Source organism: Cebus imitator, unplaced genomic scaffold, assembly GCF_001604975.1.
Source record: "Cebus imitator isolate Cc_AM_T3 unplaced genomic scaffold, Cebus_imitator-1.0 Scaffold121, whole genome shotgun sequence".
NCBI lineage: Eukaryota > Metazoa > Chordata > Mammalia > Primates > Cebidae > Cebus > Cebus imitator.
This window is the reverse complement of record NW_016107436.1, coordinates 3,973,616-3,991,646: the sequence shown is the minus strand read 5'-3', so window position 1 is coordinate 3,991,646 and position 18,031 is coordinate 3,973,616. Positions and strand designations below refer to the sequence as shown.

The following is an 18,031-nucleotide window of genomic DNA, read 5'->3' as shown; positions in this document are numbered from 1 at the left end:
GGAAGGAAGGGAAGAAGGGAAGAGGAGGCAACAGGAGGGGAGGATAAGGGAGGGAGGGAAGGAAGGAACTCAGAAAGGGCAGGGACTCTCACCTAAGTAGCCGTGCAAGGAGGGGACAGGGCTGGGATTCGAACCTTGGTCTTCCCACCCCATTTCCAGTGCTCTTTCCATTCCCTCCCCCGCCTTCCTCTCACTGGGAACACAGCCTCTACCTGACCTTGTCCTCTGCATCCTGTGATAGGTAGCTGATACCAGAAAGGGTTTTGCAGGGACTTCAGGCACCCCTCAGTGTCGGTTGAGATTACACCCATTGCAAAATAAGGCTTAATCCCAAATCTGCAATGGAGAGGAAGGACAGGAAGTTTTCTTCTTGCCTGGGCCAGAAAAGGCTGCAGCTGCTGTCCCTTCCCTCCACCCCCACCCTACAAGTCCTCCCTGGACTGTTGAGAGATTCCTAGGGGGTCAACAGAGAGGGGTGAGAGCTGGAGGCAGTCACTGGGGTATGACAGGGTCTCCTTGACAGAGCAGTTGATGAACCTTTTGCCTTTAAATATTTTGAAATAACAACAGACATAAGAAAGCACAAAAAATCCCAGATGGCACATGATCTCCTCCAGCCCGGTGTCCCCCTCCACCTTCCAGGGTCCCAAGCACAGGAACCCAGGCTCACACCAGCAGGAGGCTGGGACCAGAGCTTCTGCAAACTTTCCAAGTGTGTTTATTCACATTCCTGTGGGCCCCCAGCAGAGCTTCCCAATAGTCAGCTAAGAAAGGAAAAAAAGCAGCTCCTGACATCTGGAGCTGTTGTCACAAACTCATCTGACTCTCATGGGGAACATAAACAGACTTACAGAATACCAACCTCCAGATAAGGTTACTCAGACCGTGATAAAATGAGGCAAGGCAAGGCCATGCCATTATTTTGTCTAAGCATTGACAAAAACAAGGTCACTACGCTGCCACTCATAAAATACCAGATCATCTCTCTTGGCTAAAATAAGTGACTGCTACTCTTTGAACAGATGTATAAAGATCGAATTCACATACCATTTAATTCATCCATTCAAAGTGTATAATTCAGTGGCTCATGTCTGTAATCCCAGCACTTTGGGAGGCTGAGGTGGGAGAATCGCTTGAGCCCAGGAGTTTGAGACCAGCCTGGGCAACATAGTGAGGCCCTGTCTCTACAATTATTTTCATTTCTCTGGGTCCATAGGAAATATGTTTATTGAGGGGGTATATGAGATATTTATGCACAATAATTACATCAGTGTTAATAGGGTATCTATCACCCCAAACATTTATCCTTTGTGTTTCAAACAATCCAATTATATTCTTTTAGTTACTTTTAAATGAACATTTATTTTTTACTACAGTTACTCTTTTGTGCTAGCAAATACTAAGTCTTTTTTTTTTTTTTTTTTTTGTGAGACGGAGTTTCGCTCTTGTTACCCAGGCTGGAGTGCAATGGCGCGATCTTGGCTCACCGCAACCTCCGCCTCCTGGGTTCAGGCAATTCTCCTGCCTCAGCCTCCTGAGTAGCTGGGATTACAGGCACACACCACCATGCCCAGCTTATTTTTTGTATTTTTAGTAGAGACGGGGTTTCACCATGTTGACCAGGATGGTCTCGATCTCTTGACCTCGTGATCCACCCGCCTCGGCCTCCCAAAGTGCTGGGATTACAGGCTTGAGCCACCGCGCCCGGCCTGCTATTTTTAGTCTTTTGAGGAACTTCCAAACTGTTCTCCATAGTGATTGTATTAACTTACATTCCCACCAATGGTGTATGAGGGTTCCCTTTTCTCCACATCCTCATTAGCATGTGTTATTGCCTGTCTTTGAACAGAAGACATTTTAACTGGGGTGAGATGACATCTCGTTATAGTTTTGATTTGCATTTCTCTGATGATTAATGATGTTGAGCACTTTTTATATGTCTGTTTGACTTTTTTTTTAAGACAGGGTCTTGCTCTGTCGCCTAGGCAGTGCAGTGGCACAATCTTGGCTCACTGCAACCTCTGCTGCCTGGGTTCAAGCAATTCTCTTGACTCAGACTCCAGAGTAGGTGGGGTAACAGGAGCCCACCACCAAACCTGGCTAATTTTTATTTATTTATCTGTTTGTTTATTTTTAGCAGAGACAGGGTTTCACTATGTTGGCCAGGCTGGTCTCAAAATTCAGACCTCAAGTGATCCACCCACCTCAGCCTCCCAAAGTGCTGGGATTCTGGTCATGAGCCATGGCATCCAGCTCTGTTTGCCATTTGTATGTCTTTTTCTTCTTCTTTTTTTTTTCAGTGTAGAATGTTTATCTTCTTTTGAGAAATGCCTATTCAGATCTTTTGCCCATTTTTAAATCAGATTATTCATTTTTTTCCTATAGAGTTGTTTGAGCTCCTTATATAGTCTGGTTATTAATCCTTTGTCAGATGGGTTGTTTGCAAATATTTTCTCTCATTCTGTGGGTCTCTTCATTTTGTTGTTTCCTCTGCTGTGCAAAAGCTTTTGAACTGATGTGGTCCACCAAGCGAAATTTAGAACATTTCTGTCCATTTAGCAACATTTCGCCCCAAGAAGAAACCCCACCCCTCTGAGTCATGACTTCCCAATTCTCCTCTCTCCCCCTCACCCTTGGTAGCCACTTGTCTGCTTTGTCTCTATATTTATTTCTTCTGCACATTTCATGTAAAATGCAATCTTTGTGATACATGTGGTCTAATTTCACTACACATAACATTTTCAAGTTTCATACACATTACAGCATGTATCAATACTTGATCGGTTTTATGTGTTAATTTGACTGGGCCACAAGTAAACAAATACTTGGTCTAACATTACTGAGTATTTCTGGGAGGGTGTTTTCGATGAGATTAAGAGTTAACCTTTTTTTTTTTTCCCATTAACTGTTAGGCTTCAAAGTCCAGGCCTGGCCATTTTAGCCTTGGTGACCCGCATGTACACCTCTGGATGGGTCTCCAGGAACCAGAAAGTCTGAAGCAACCACAAGCAACCAGGTGGCCATAGAAAGAAGTAAAGCAACTTGTTCCTACCTCAACTAATTGCTGCAACCTGCATCCATTATTCCTGTTCAGCCTTGCAAAAATTCCCCCCGGACACTGGGTTTCTCAAGACCCCCACCCCTGTAACTATGTAATCACTGCACCCTCCCCTCTGACTGTAACTGATACCCCCCACCCTTACGATCATGCCTGTTCATAATAAATGACTCCTACCTTGTGATCATGCATCTCGTGACACCCTTCCCCTCCCCAAGATAGATTACCAACCCCTGCCCTTATAGTCATGCATCCCGTGATGTCCTCCCCCTCCCCAAGACAGACTACCACCTTTAGCTGACCATTTGCCCCAACTATATAACCAATCCCCTCTCCTACCCTTTTTGCCTAACCCCTTTCTCGGACTTGGCCTGCTTGCACCTAAGCACAAAATAAACAGTTGCCCACGCAAAGCCTGTCTGGTGGTCTCTTTACGTGAGTGACACATGTGACATTAACCATCTCCCCTTCACCACCCCTATTTGCCACTACCCTTCCCAGCCTTCAGTAATCATCTTTCTACTATCTCCATAAATTCCACTGTATTAATTTTTAGCTCCCACAGAGAAGTGAGGACATGCAGTTTATCTTTCTGTGGCAAGCCGAGTAACGCAGACTGCCCTCCCTAATGTGAATGGGCCTCTTCCAATCAGTTGAGGATCTGAATAGAACAAAAGGTTGATGCTCACCCAAGTAAGAGAACATTCCCTGCAGGATGACCTTCAAACTGGAACACAGGCTCTTCTCGGTTCTATGGTGGCCTGCTGGCATTTGGATTCAAATAATGTTCTGTTGGAGAGTCCATATTCTGTTTTCTCTCTCTCTTTTTTTTTAAGACAGAATCTCATTCTAGTGTGCAGTGGTGTGATCCTGGCTGCAATCTCTACCTCCCGAGTTCAAGCAATCCTCCTGCCTCAGCCTCCTGAGTAGCTGGGATTACAGATGCCCACCACCAAGCCCAGCTAATTTTTGTAATTTTAGTAAAGACCTGGTTTTGCCATGTTGGCCAGGCTGGTCTTGAACTCCTGACCTCAAGTGATCCACCCACCTCGGACTCCTAAAGTGCTGGGATTACTGTAAACCACCACGCCCAGCCCTCCATGTTCTGTTTATCCACTCATCAGTTGATGGACATTTGAACTACATCCACTTTTTGGCTCTTATGAAAAGTGCTGCTATAAACATTCATGTACAAGTCTTTGTATGTACACTTTTTTTTTTTTTTTTTTTTGAGACAGAGTCTCACTCTGTTGCCAGGCTGGAGTGCAATGGTGCCATCTCAGTTCACTGCAACTTCCACCTCCGGGGTACAAGTGATTCTCCTGCTTCAGCCTCCTGAGTACCTGGGATCACAGGTGCCTGCCATCATGCTCGGCTAATTTTTTATATTTTTAGTGGAGCTGGGGTTTCACCATATTGGCCAGGGTGGTCTTGAACTCCTGACCTGAGGTGATACACCCACTTTGGCCTCCCAAGGTGCTGGGATTACAGGTGTGAGCCAACTGCACCTGGCCATGTTTTTGCTTTTCTTGGGTATATACAGAAGTGGAATTGCTGGGTTATAAGGTAGTTCCATGCTGAGAAGCTGCCAGGCTGTTTTCCACAGTGGCCACACGATTTCACATTCCCAACAGCAGTATATGATGCTTCCGATGTCTCCACATCCTCACTAACACTTATGTTCTCTCTTTTCTTTGTTTTTCTTAATAGCCATGCTAATGGGTGTGACATAGTATCTCATTGTGGTTTTGATTCACATTCCTCCAATGATTAATGATGTTGAACACTTTTTCATGCATTTATTAGCCCTTTGCTTATCTTCTTTAAAGAAATGTCTCCGGGTGTGGTGGCTCACACTTGTAATCCCAACACTTTGGGAGGCTGAGGCAGGCGGATCACCTGAGGTCAGGAGTTCAAGACCAGTCTGACCAACATGGAGAAACCCCACCTCTACTAAAAATAGAAAATTCACTAGGCATGGTGGTGCATGCTTGTAATCCCCGCTACTAGGGAGGCTGAGGCAGGAGAATCGCTTGAACTCAGGAGGTGGAGGTTGTGGTGAGCTGAGATTGCACCATTGCACTCCAGCCTGGGCAATAAGAGTGAAAAGGAAGGAAAGGAAGGAAGGAAGGAATGAAGGAAAGAAGGAAGGATCTATTCAGGCTGGGCATGGTGGCAGCCACCTGTAATCCCAGTTACTCAGGAGGCTGAGGCAGGAGAATTGCTTAAACCCAGGAGATGGAGGTTGCAGTGAACAGAGACCATGCCACTGCGCTCCAGCCTGGGCAACAGAGCAAGACTCCATCTCAAAAATAAATAAATAAAATTTAAAAAAATAAAGACGTGTCTATTTAGATCCTTTGCTCATTTTAAAATTAGGTTATTTTTGGGCGGGCTCGGTGGCTCATGCCTATAATCCTAGCACTTTGGGGGACCGAGGTGGGTGGATCATGAGGTCAAGAGATCAGACCATCCTGGCCAACATGGTGAAACCCTGTCTCTACTAAAAATACAAAAATTAGCTGGATGTGGTGGTGGCGGGCACCTGTAGTCCCAGCTTGACAAGTGGGGATTATGAGGATTACAATTTAAGATGAGACTTGGGTGGGGACACAAGGCACCTAACCATATCAGCCCCAAAGCCATGACGGGAGAAGGATCCTGCCAGAAGTCCACCCCACAGCCCCAGACTCCACCATGGCCTTTCCTCATTCTGCTTTCTTCCTCCACTTTTCTTTCCCTGAATGAGGTTGCTCTATCAGTGCCTCCCATGACTACCATGCTCCCCTCCCCCATCCCCCATGCTCAGGGATAAGGAAGCTAGTGCCTGCAAGCTTCTTTGAACTGACTGCACCATGCACTCACCATAGTCAAGCCACGGTGACCCACACGTACACCTCCAGATGGCCTCCCGGAACCAGAAAGTCTATAACAGAAAAACCGCAAAAGGAGAATAGCTAGCTCCTGCAGTGCCTGATCAACTGAATTTACAACAGTCTACCACTGTTCCTGCCTCAACTGATAGGTCAACCTTGTGACACCGTATCCTGTGACACCATCCCCCTCGCTCGCTTGCAAAAAAATGCCCTCAACTCTAACTTTCCATTACCTACCCCCAACCTATAAAACCAGCTCCTATCCCACCACCCTCTGCTGACTCTCTTCGGACTCAGCGCACTCGCACCCGCGTGAATGAACAGCCTTGTTGCTCACGCAAAGCCTGTTTAGGTGGTCTCTTCATTCAGAGCGTCCTTACCAGTGCCCTGAATCCCTTCCCCACCCAAGACTCCTTCCTTTTCTTTCCACTTAGTCAACCTGAAACTCCTCTATTTTTTAAAAAAAAAATTGAGTTACCCACCTCAGCTTTGTTTCTCAAAGGCTTTAATCCAGGAGGAGCTGAAATTGCTTCTTGGCAAGAGGGGTTTCAGGTTTGCATTGCTCTAAAAGAGACGCTCTCAGAAACAAGGGACCTCCATTTTGGTGTCAGCACTGCACGCACCCCCACCCAAGCCAACACTATGGCTGGAAAGCTTATATAGAGGGTAAGGGATTTGGGTGGAGTGGGAATTGACGTGGAGGAATGTTGGAGATCAGATCAATGGATGCTACAAAAAAAACTCAACCCCTCCCCACCGAAAGAGGGCAGTACTCAGGCTAGGAGCCGCTGTACCAGGTGCTAGGGACCCACTGAATTCTCACCAAGGCAAGGCTTAGTCAAGTCTGCATTTCCAGAAATATCGCCCTGGCAAGGGCAGGGACTACTCAGTCAAGGGCGACTCATTGCTCCACCCTAAGGTCTCCCTAAAGAGGGGTGGCACGGGGAGGTGGCGAACCCTGCCCTGCTTTCGGCAGCACCTCGCCGCTTGCGATGGACGCGCAGTGGCTGAAAACCGCTGCTTCAAAACGGAGGCTGAAGGGGTGGTAAAGACTAACGAGGAGTTTCAGAAATGGACTCAACAGAGTCTGGGCGCCTGGGAAAGGCCTCGGAGGAACCGCCAGGTTGGGGAACGATTTCAAATGCGTACTCGACAACACAGAGTGAAGATTGGGAGTTCTTAGCCCCCGTCCCGCCTCCAGGGCTCCCTGGGGCACACGGCAGCCCCACGACGCGTTTGGGTTTCTTCGAGAGAGCCTCGCACGCACCACCGCCCACGCAGCGGCAGCGCCTGGCACCCTTGTGCTGCTCAGCGCCGGGGGAGTCCCTTCCCCAGGCACGCCCCCGCGCCGGCCTTTTCTGCGCTTCCCAAGCCCGAGCCAATCAGCGCTCGGCAGCGACCGGCAGGGATGACCAATCGATTTATCCTACGTTGTACTTAAGACTTAGAAGTCGAGCATCTTACATTCGATCGACGGAACATCCGGGCCCCAGCGCGAAGTTGGGTGACTGTTAGGTGGTTGTCTCGAGGGTTGCAGGAAGATCCCGTTTCCTTGGCGTGGAAGGAGAGGTTAACCCCGAAGAGTTAAGATTCTAGAAGCACACGGCAGGGTGCGGTGGCTCACGCCTGTAATTCCAGCACTTTGGGAGGCCAAGGCGGGAGGATTGTCTGAGATCAGAAGTTCGAGACCAGCCTGGTCAACATGGTATAACCCTGTCTCTACTGAAAAAAAAATAGCTGGGCGCGGTGGCGGGTGCCTGTAATCCCAGCTACTCTGGAGGCTGAGGCTGGAGAATCGCTTGAACCCGGTAGGAGAAGGTTGCAGTGAGTCCAGATTGCGCCACTGCACTCCAGCCTGGGCAACAAGAGTGAAACTATGTCTCAAAAAATAAATAAATAAATAAATATTCTAGAAGCACACTGTTTATCCCTCCTCCTTCACGGGGTAGCTTGGGACAAGTTATCTCTTTTCTCTGGGTCTGTGTTCTGCCTATAAAAGAATGAATGGGACAAAACAGTCTCTACAGTCTCTTGTTTATCCTGGCCCTGCAAATCCAGGATCAGTGCCATTATATCTTAGTCTGATGTCGCTGGTCTTGCCCTGCCTGGTGTTCTGAGCTTTGTCGGCGGTAACATGCACTCCAGTCACGATCTTCAGTCCAGGACACCATCACTGGGGAAACGGAGGCATAAGAAAAAGAAAAATAGGGATTGTTTATCCACAAATACATATGGTGCACTGCATATCTGGCACTGCGCTGGTGCTGGGTCCCCTATGAGAAACAGGCATGGTCCTTGCCCCCCCAGTTATGAGCTATGTCACTTCCACCAGACTCTCAGATCGCCAGTGGGGAGCTGTACTCTCATCAAGCTGCTCTCACCAGCAAACAGGATGGAGACAGACTTGTAGGCCTGCATGTTCCTGGGCTACTCTTGAACTCCCAGCTCAGCCACTGGCTATCTTCTACTCACAGATCTGAAAGGAGTCAGTCCAGACAGGCTCCAGCAGTACCTCTTTTCTTGAGGAAGCCACCTTCTCCTGGCTGTCCAACCCTGAGAGGACCTTGGAAGTTTGGGGGAGTTCCTCTGGGCACTCTGGTTCGTCCAGAATGCACCCAACCACCCTCTACACATGCACCCCACCCCCACCCCCCGCAAGCCCTCCAGCCTGATACCCTGCTGGGGTTCTTTTGCAGTTTTGTCTTGAGGTCATCAGAGAGGTCATGCTCCATGAGGCTTTGAAGCACCACCAAGAAAAACCCCTGCAAGACCAGGAACATATCTGAGAGGCATCTGAAGTCAGATAGGCTGTGTTGGAATCCTAGCTTTTTCTGACAGTGTGGTCTAGGTAATTTAACTTCTACCAGCCCCATGTGTGTAATGAACATCATCACGGCACATACCTCACAGATTGCTGAAAGGATTAAATGAAATGATGCATATAAATTACTTGCAGCATGCCTATCAGAGACATACAGTAAATGGGCAAGAATTGGGAGCTACTGTTACTATTCTGTTATTGTGATCATATTTAGCAGGAAAGAGGCCTCCCAGGCTAGGCTCCAGTCCTTGATGAGAAGGTGCCCACTATATGTCCTCTCCTGTTTCTCACCCTCTGCTTCTGCCTCCTGTGGTCCCAGCTGAGCAGCTGCACCTCAGCAATGTCCAGTTACCTGCCTCAGAACAGGAAGCCCAGACATACAAGCTGAGGGAGGATGCCACACTCGAGGCCAAGCGAAGAGCACATTTGGAGAGCCTGTGCTTCAGAGCTCTGGTCACATCCCCAAGGAGCACAGCAGGCCCTGCCAGATAAACAGACAAAATCAAGAGGGCTCCAAGGTGAGACAGAGAAGGAAGATTGTTAAAAATTGAATCTGCTAGACCAGGCATGGTGGATCACACCTGTAATCCCAGCACTTTGGGAGGTTGAGGCAGGTGGATCACTTGAAGCCAAGAGTTCGAGACCAGCCTGGCCAACATGGTAAAACCCCGTCTCTACTAAAAATATAAAAAATTAGCCGGGCATGGTGGCACAAGCTGTAGTCCCAGCTACTCAGGAAGCTTAGGCAGCAGAATCACTTGAACCCGGGAGGTGGAGGTTGCAATGAGCCAAGATCACACCACTGCACTCTAACCTGGGTGACAGAGCAAGACTCTGTATTTTAAAAAATGAGGCTGGGTGCGGTGGCTCACACCTGTAATCCTAGCACTTTGAGTGGCCGAGATGGGTGGATCACAAGGTCAGGATATCGAGACAATCCTGGCTAACACAATGAAACCCAATCTCTACTAAAAATACAAAACATTAGTCAGGACTGGTGGCACATGCCTGTAGTCCCAGCTACTCAGGAGGCTGAGGCAGGAGAATCGCTTGAACCTGGGAAGCGGAGGTTACAGTGAGCCAAGATCATGCCATTGCACTCCAGCCTGGGTGACAGAGTGAGACTCCGTCTCAAAAGAAAAGAAAAGAAAAGAAAAAATTGAGTCTGCTGTGCCCAACCAAACCATCAGCTGTGGAGTCCTGCCCTGAATCATTTACTGCTTACCCTATCTCTGGGACCATCAGGGCAGGTAGGTGGCAGCAGTTGTTTTCCAAGCCCTGCTGCTCCCAGGCCAGTGTGACATCTGCAATGATCATTTTAACAGGCTGGACACCCTCATGTCACCCTAGCATTTATCCTTGGCCTACTTGCCACTTACGCCCTACCCAGTGGGGGAGTGGCAAGGCCTTGGCTCTGGGCTCCACAGGTAGAGTTTTGCAGGGGAGTCCAGTGAACTCACTCTTTACAAAACCTACCCAGGCCTTCTTTCAGCCACCCTCCTGCTAGGATTATATGTAATGTATTTTATATATGTATACCTATATACACACATATATATATATATATATATAATATTGTATATAATTTTTTATAGAGACGGGATCTTTCTCTGTCACCCAGGCTGGAGTGCAGTGGCATGATCATAGCTCACTGCAGCCTCAAACTCCTGGGCTCAAGTGATTCTCCTGCCTCAGCTTCTCAAGTAGCTGGGATTACAGGCAGGAACCACCAGACCTGGCATTTTTTTTTTTTTTTTTTTTTTTTTTTTTTTTTTTTTTTTTTTTTTTTTTTTTTTTTTTTTTTTTTTTTTTTTTTTTTTTTTTTTTTTGGAGAGATAAGGTCTCACCATCTTGCTCAGGCTGGTCTGGAACTCCTGGGCTCAAGCCATCCTCCTGCCTTGGCCTCTCAAAATGCTGAGATTGCAGGCATGAGTCACGGTGCGTGGCCAAGAGACTATATTTTGAGCAGCTGCTGGCAGTGGGGACTAAGTTCTGGTCTGAGGAGGGCTTCCTGGGAGTTCAGGAGAGAAATGCCTGTCACTGTTGGTGCACAGTGAGTACAGCCCTCTCTGGTTACCCAGAGGACAAGGTGTGGCTCCCTCCAGTGCAGGTCCCTGGCCCCAAAAAGCTGGACCTGCGCTCTCCCCAGTCACCAGAGATCCCTCTCCTTCCTCCCCAACAAGGTGTTTGGCTGGCTGAGGTCAAGGCAGCAGCTATGCAGACCCTGACTTGTGGACGTTCCTAAGCACCAGGGGCTCACCTTGTGTCCCGCCAGTCTCCTTCAGAAGGCTGCGGTGGGTAGGCCAGATCAGAAATTCAGGAAGCTGAAACAGCCAAACAGCCAAAAGGTGGAACCCAGCCGGCTCCCGGGGACTGCCTGTGAAATGGACGGGCTCTGAATAAGTGGAACAGTGGTGATGAGCCTTGAACGCCAGCTCAAGGGATGGGGCGTTGTTTATAAACAAGTCGCTAACCAGGAGCCCCAACCACATTCCGAGTGGATCAGGTGGTCCCGCCTGGCCAAGGTCCCTGCGCCAGGTGCGCTCGCTCTCCCAGGTCGGTAATTGCCGCCACCATCCCTACGAGTCTCCAGCCCCAGTCTACGTCCGTTCAGTCCGAGGCCGCTCTTGGACTGGGACTGAGGCGCCCACGACTGATGCCGGAGGCACAGCGAACGGCGCGGCTGCAGGGAAGCCCTCTGTCCTGCAGGCGACGGGCTCCCGTGAGGCAGCAGGTGCCGAGGACGAGTAGCAGATCTGGGGTGCAGAAACCTGTATTCGAGTCCCGGCTTCAGAGCCCCTGGGCTGTGTGATGTAGAGGGGTCGGTTGCCCTCTGAGAGCCTTCGTGGATGACAGCTGATGCTCGGGCCCACCTTCCTCGGCTGCTGAAAGGCTCTGAAAGAACCGCGTGTAAAACGCCCTGGAATCTTAATTCCACTTAATTACTACGGGCTTCCTAGAAACAGTCCATGGTCCTGCTTCCTGTAAACGCTTCACGGTGTCGTCGCTGTCATAGCGTTGCGCAGAGGGACTGCTCTGCCTCGCTGCCCTAGAACAGTCCCTCTGTACCCCATTGCCCCTCGGGATGTCGTTATGTTGCTTTTTTTTTTTGAAGCAACCCAGAAGTCATATGTTGTCTTTTAACCTGGGGCAGGAGGTTGCAGTTGAGGCTGCAAGTCTGAGCCGGCTGCGACCTGAGGGTCGGCTGCAACTAGCAGCCGCGACGGTGTCTACACTGGAATTCCAAGGAGGCTCCAGGCGCGTGACCAAGGTTCAGTCTCCTGACCCGGGCCGCGCGCTGCTGGATGAATCGCCAGCCTTCCCCCGCAGCTCCCTCCCCCTCATCTCTGACCCAAAGCTCTGCATGATCCCCTGAGCGCAGGCCGAGGCTTCGCACAGCCTGTGGGCTGTGAGGTCCTGGCCCCGAAGCTCGGCCCCGCTGGGACTGTCCCTCTGCCTCTATTCCGGGGTAAAGACCGCGGAAGTAGTCTGGGGTCTGGGGAGCCGGGCAGCGACCTCGGCTGCAGGTTTCCGCTGCTGCCTCCAGGGTGCTGTCCACCCCGTGGTGCTGAAGCGCCCTACGCCCCTCCGCCATCTACGGGAAGCCGAGAGTCCGCGCTGCAGCCTCCACTCAGGATTCGACCCGAACTCCAGGACGCGTCCACACTGGTCCAACAGCGCTCATGGATGGATCGTCGCCTGCCTCAACTGTTCAGACCACCGAGGATTTCACCCGGAAGCACCGGGGAGGTCGGAGCTTGCCTGAGAAGCCTCAGCGAAGGTCCATGCCTTTGTCCAGACCCAGTCAGCGCGGCAGAGGTGGGCGAAGCTCCAACCCCATGCTCTCTCCCGGCACTGGCAGGAATTCACATATTATGGACATAGTCCTTACTCACTCCAAACCTGTCCTATGAATTGTATGGGCCCCAGGAAAGTTTCCCTGGGCTTTTAGAATCTCAACCCCCTTGTGGCCATCCGAGCTGTGTCAACACTGCTACCTGCGAAGCAGGAGAGAAAAATCCCTGGAATTTCTCCCGCACATCTCTCACAACGTGAATATGCCCTTCTTTGACACTGGGTACAGCAACTTCGGGACCAGATTTTTGCTCCTGAGCATGTAAAATCCAAGTATGGGCAGCGCAGTCGCTCACGCCTATAATCTCAGCACTTTGGAAGGCCAGGCGGGCGGATCGCTTGAGCCGAGGAATTAAAGACCAGCCTGGGCAACATAGTGAAGCCCCATCTCTACAAGAAAACACAAAATTTAGCCGAGAGTGATGGCACTCCACGTGTAGTCCCAGCTACTGGGGAGGCTGAGGTGGGAGGATCACCTGAGACCAAAAGGTTTCAGTAAGCGAGCAAGACCATGTCCAAAAGAAAGGGAGAGAAAGAAAGAAAAGAGGAAGGAAGGAAGGAAAGAAGGAAGGAAGGAAGGAAGGAAGGAAGGAGGGAAGGAGAGAGAGAAAGAAAGAAAGAAAAGAAAAAAAAGAAAGAAAGAAAGAAAAGAAAAGATTTTTTTTTTTCCTTTTTGGAAAGCTTGGATGACCACAGAGGGGTGAGATTCCTTTTTTTTTTTTTTTTTTTNTGGGAGGGTGAGGCAGGAGAATCACTTGAACCCAGGAGACAGAGCTTGTAGTGAGCAGAGATCACACCACTGAACTCCAGCCTGGGTGACAGAGCGAGACTGTCTGGAAAAAAAAAAAAAAAAGATAAAGAAAAAAAGATCTTTGGCAGCTGTGTACAGCACAGACCAGGAAACTTTCTGAAAAGAGCCAGAAGGTAATATTTTAGACTTGCAAACCATATGGTCTCCATGGAGACTACTCAAACCTGCTGTTATGAGGAAAAGCAGCCATGGAATGGGTATAAATGAGTGCGGCTGTGTTCCAGTAAAACTACTTATGAAAACAGGCAGTGGGCTAGATTCAAGCCCTCTAGTTTACCTACCCTGGAATACACTACAGGGGACCATGGGATGGTAGGTAGACCAGGTGGAAGGCCCTGCAATTAAACAGAGCCACAGGCAACTGTCACCTGGACCAGGGGTAGCAGGGAAGACGGTGAGCTATGGTCCATCAGGGCATAAGATGGAGGCAGAGCAGACAACAAGACTGCTGATATATCAGATATGGGCGTGGAAAAAAAGAGGGTTTGGGCCAGGTGCGGTGGCATGCCTATAATCCCAGATCTTCGGGAGGCCAAGGCCCGATCACCTGACTTAGGAGTTCGAGACCAGCCTGATCAACATGGCAAAACCCTGTCTCTACAAAATATACAAAAATTAGCCAGGCGTGGTGGCACATGCCTGTAGTCCCAGCTGCTTGGGAGGCTGAGAAAAAAAGAATCACTCGAATCTAGGAGGCGAAGGTTGCAGTGAGCAGAGATCACGCCATTGCTCTCCAGCCTGGGTGATAAGAGTGGAAACACCATCTCAAAAAAAAAGTTTTTTCCTGGCTAACTGGAAGAACAGCTATTTTCCGAGAGAAAATCAGGCTGAAGAGGAGGCGGGTGGATTAGAGATAAAAATTGAATGTGTGGATTTAGACATGTTAAGTTTGGGATATTTATTATATATCTATTAAAGACACAGAGTTGGATATAGGACTTGGAGCTCAAGAGAGGGTGGGTTTACAGAAATAGGTTTCTGAGTCTTTGTTTAGGTGGTCTTGAAAACCACAGGACTGGATGAAACTGCTCCGTCTCGGTTCAGGCATTAGATTCTCATGAGAAGCATGCAACCTAGACCCCTTTCATGCACAGCTTGCAATAGGGTTCATGCTCCCAAAAGAATCTAATGTCATTCTGATCTGATCAGATGCTGGGCTCAGGCATAATGCCAGCTAGCTAGCTGCTCACCTCCTGCTGTGCCATCAAGTTCCTAATAGGCCACGGAAGGGTTCTGGTCCTTGGCGGGGTGGTGGGGGACCCATGGTTTGAAGTGTAATTTTTGCAGACAGCTTAACTTGTCCAAGGTAACACAGCTCTGGGAAGGAGTGAGCTGGGCTAGACCCCAGCTCTTTGCATGGGCTGTGCTGCCTCCCTGACACAGCTGACTTCTATAGGGTGAATGTACCCTCGTGTGTGTGCATTCCCGCCAAAGGGTGAGTGTGAGGCTGGGGCTGGTTGCAGTTTTCCAGCCAGCAGGGAAAGGCGCACCATGGGGAGGACTGAGGCCTGGAACGAGGCAATGGTGACCGGCTGCGTCTTCTTGTCCTCTCGGTTTCCTGGAGGCAGGATCTCCACGCGATGCACCTCCTCTTTGGTTTTCTCCCCTAAGCAAATCGTATGAAGCAACAGCCTGCAGCCCTGCTTCCCCTCCGGCTGGGGTCTGAAGGTCCAAGTCCGCCTCTCCTGACTGAGCTCGCAGCCCCAGAGCACCGTCTTCACTGCCTTTTCCTCCGTGCTGCTGGTGCTGCTGAGATTCATGGCTCGGGGCGGAGGAGCGGGATGGCCGCGCAGCTGCAAGGAGGACGCCCACGTGAGGCCTTGCGCCCCGACCCTCGGCGTCGCTGCTCCGCGCGGGACCCGTCACGCCATCGGTACTACCGGAGTGCAGCGCAACCTCATCCCCGCTGGCCCAGAGGAGTGAGATTCTAAAAGTCGCGGTAAAGCTTCCCAGGGCCCAGCCTCCGTATCACAATTCACAGGACAGATCTGGAGTGAGTGAGGACGACTACGTCCATAAAAAGAAAGGGAAGGGAAAGACAAGACAATATTGACCATGAATCAAGTGTGATCGTAGCACAAAGAAGCAGGAAACTGTTCCCCAGAGCAGGCACCAGTTCAGAGAAGAGGTCCAATGCTATGAAAGCCCTGCCCCATCTGGCTCCCGCCGTGCTCCTGCGCGGTGTCCCAGGGCCTCCTGGCACCTTTTTATCATCAGCCCAGGGCGCAATGCCAGACCAGTTAGTAGAGGCAGAAGTCAGGCAGGCAGGTGTCGTCCAGTGTGTTCCAGGCCAGCTGAGTGTGCAAACAGCGCCCAGTTCAGACAGCGCCCCAGGTCGAGGCTGGCCTGCGTAGGGGCCGCGCTCCGGCTGGACGTCACGCTCAGCGCGCAGGGCACCTGAGGACCGTGCATCGCTGACCTAGTTGTCAGCGCAGCGAGGAGCAGTCACACTGTGGAGGCGGAAACGCTGCGCGCAACTCAAGCACTGCCAGGCTGCTGAAGAGGCCTTCCGGGGCACAGAGGCCGCAGCTGCGCGGTGCGGAGGGCTGTCAGCGAGCATGGATCGGGGAGCGTTTCCCGCGAGAAAGCAGAGCCTGCACCAGCCGAGGGCTCCGCAAAGGGCCGCTGGTCCGAGGACTGTTGCCTATTCCCCAGCGGCTCCCGACCTCTTCTCTGAACTGATCCCTGCTCTGGGGAACAGTGCCCTGCTTCTTTGTGCCATGATCTCGCTTGACTCATGGGCCAATATTGTCTTGTCTTTTATTTCCTTTTATGGACATAGTCCTTGCTTATTCCAGACTTGTCCTGTGAATTATATGAGGAGGCTGGGCCCTGGGAAGCTTTCCCTTGGTTTTTAGAATCTCAGCCCCCTAGCTGCCTGCCCTGGGAGGGTGGAGATATAGTCAGAAGACAGAAACCACTCCCACCACTCCAGCCTCCTGTATAAGCTACAAAATGAAAATGTGGGCCAGGTGAGGTGGCCCAGGCCCTTAATCCCAGCTCTTTGGGGGGCCGAGGCAGGTGGATCACCCGAGGTCAGGAGTTCGAGATCAGCCTGTTTCCCCCCCCACCACCACCAAAAAAGGAAAAAGAAAACGTAGAGCCCTTCTAAATGCAGCCCCTCTGTGACTATGCAAGCCCCTGGCCCCAGGAAGCCAGGACTGCCCTACTCCTCTACTGCGCAAGGCTCATTAAACTTACACTTCAGAAATCTCGGAGTTACAGTACTTACTAGGAAAGAGCCACTCCCTGCTTCTCTATTTGCATAATAAACGAGGAGGCTGCCAGACCCATCTAACCACTCCACGTGTACCCGTGCACCCACGTGTGGCCCTTATCAGATGCAGCAGGTGAGCTAAGTTGCCAATTGCTCAGCTTCTTTCTACACCTGGAGAAGGGAGTGGCTAGGACAGGGTCTTCAGGGAACATGCTGCCTCATTCTTAACTGCTTCTCTCAGTTCCCCCCACCACCTCCCCCAGTGACTCGGTTATCTATTCAGTATCTAAGAGAGTAGTTCAGATAAGGAAGTCTCCTGAAGGAGGCTAAAGTTCTGGTACTGGGTTTAGGGTGGACCTAAAGAGCTGTTTTTCAACTCTCTGACTGCTGTTTGTTTTTTCTTTTTTTTTGCGATAGAGTCTGGCTGTCTTGCCCAGACTTGAGTGCAGTGGCGCAATCTCAGCTCACTGTAACCTCCGCCTTCTGGGTTCAAATGATTCTCCTGGCTCAGCCTCCAGTGTACCTGGGATTACAGGTGTGTACCACTATGCCTGGCTAATTTTTGTGTTTTTAGTAGAGGCGTGGTTTCTCCAAGTTGGCCAGCCTGGTCTCGAACTCCTGGCCTCAAGTGATACACCCGCCTTGGCCTCCCAAAGTGCTGAGATTACAGGTGTGAGCCACCACACCCAACCTCTGAATTCTGTTTCATTGCTGTTAAATGATACCTCCCCACTAACCAGAAAAGAGACTCAGGACAGACTGATCTACAGTTAGAAAGAACTTCCAAGCTGAAATGGTCCAAACTGTTAGACAAGCAGGGACAGCAGAGGGCGCCAATGTTGTGCAAAGGCACTCGGGGAGGAGGCACCACAAGCACATTTTCCCTCACATTCTGCAAATCTATTCAGAACGACCTCCCCCCCAACCTCACACGTATTCCCCACCTCACTGGCACATCAGACGTCAGAGTTAGGACTCCAGGCTCAGATTCTCTGACTGATCAACAAGGGACCTTCACCAGGCCCCACCGCACCCCTCAACTATTTTCATGAACTTAGGGCAGCTCCCCTCAGTGGGGAGGTGGTGAGAGGAGCTGAGACTCCCAGTTTCCCTGCCCATCCGGTTGCCCTGTCCAACCAGCAGGGCGGGAAGGCGTTCGCTGCAGTGTTCTTTAGAAAGGAGAGGGAGCTGACGTTGCAGCCTGGGTGTATTGTGGAGCCACAAAATGAAAGGTGTAAAGGCTGCCCAGTAACATGGACTCATGTTTACACTGAAATGTAGACGTTAAAAAGCAGGACCCAGCTGGGCGTGGTGGCTCACGCCTGTAATCCTAACACTTTGGGAGGCCGAAGTGGGTGGATCACCTGAGGTCAGGAGTTCAAGACCAGCCTGG

At 50.5% G+C, this 18,031-nt stretch overlaps 1 protein-coding gene and 1 long non-coding RNA gene across 5 annotated transcripts in view; both read right to left on the bottom strand.

Annotated features, from left to right (window-relative positions):
- Nucleotide 1: 1 nt before the first annotated feature.
- LOC108312095 lies at nucleotides 2–3,905 on the bottom strand. Its single transcript, XR_001828475.1, has 3 exons — nucleotides 3,748–3,905; nucleotides 671–764; nucleotides 2–336 (listed from the first exon to the last, which is right to left on the bottom strand). It is a non-coding gene; the product is annotated as an uncharacterized LOC108312095 (long non-coding RNA).
- A 10,389-nt stretch (nucleotides 3,906–14,294) lies between these two features.
- The window catches only part of LOC108312092 (nucleoplasmin-2-like), an 11,902-nt gene continuing 8,165 nt past the window's right edge, over nucleotides 14,295–18,031 (bottom strand). For 3 of the 4 annotated variants that reach the window (XM_037742486.1, XM_037742487.1, XM_037742488.1), the window contains one exon: nucleotides 14,295–15,214. In XM_037742486.1, the coding sequence (XP_037598414.1) occupies nucleotides 14,759–15,214 (456 nt within the window). In that variant the 3' untranslated portion in view covers nucleotides 14,295–14,758. Of the gene's footprint in view, nucleotides 15,429–18,031 lie in introns of all 4 variants that reach the window. The other variant, XM_037742489.1, reaches the window with a different exon arrangement.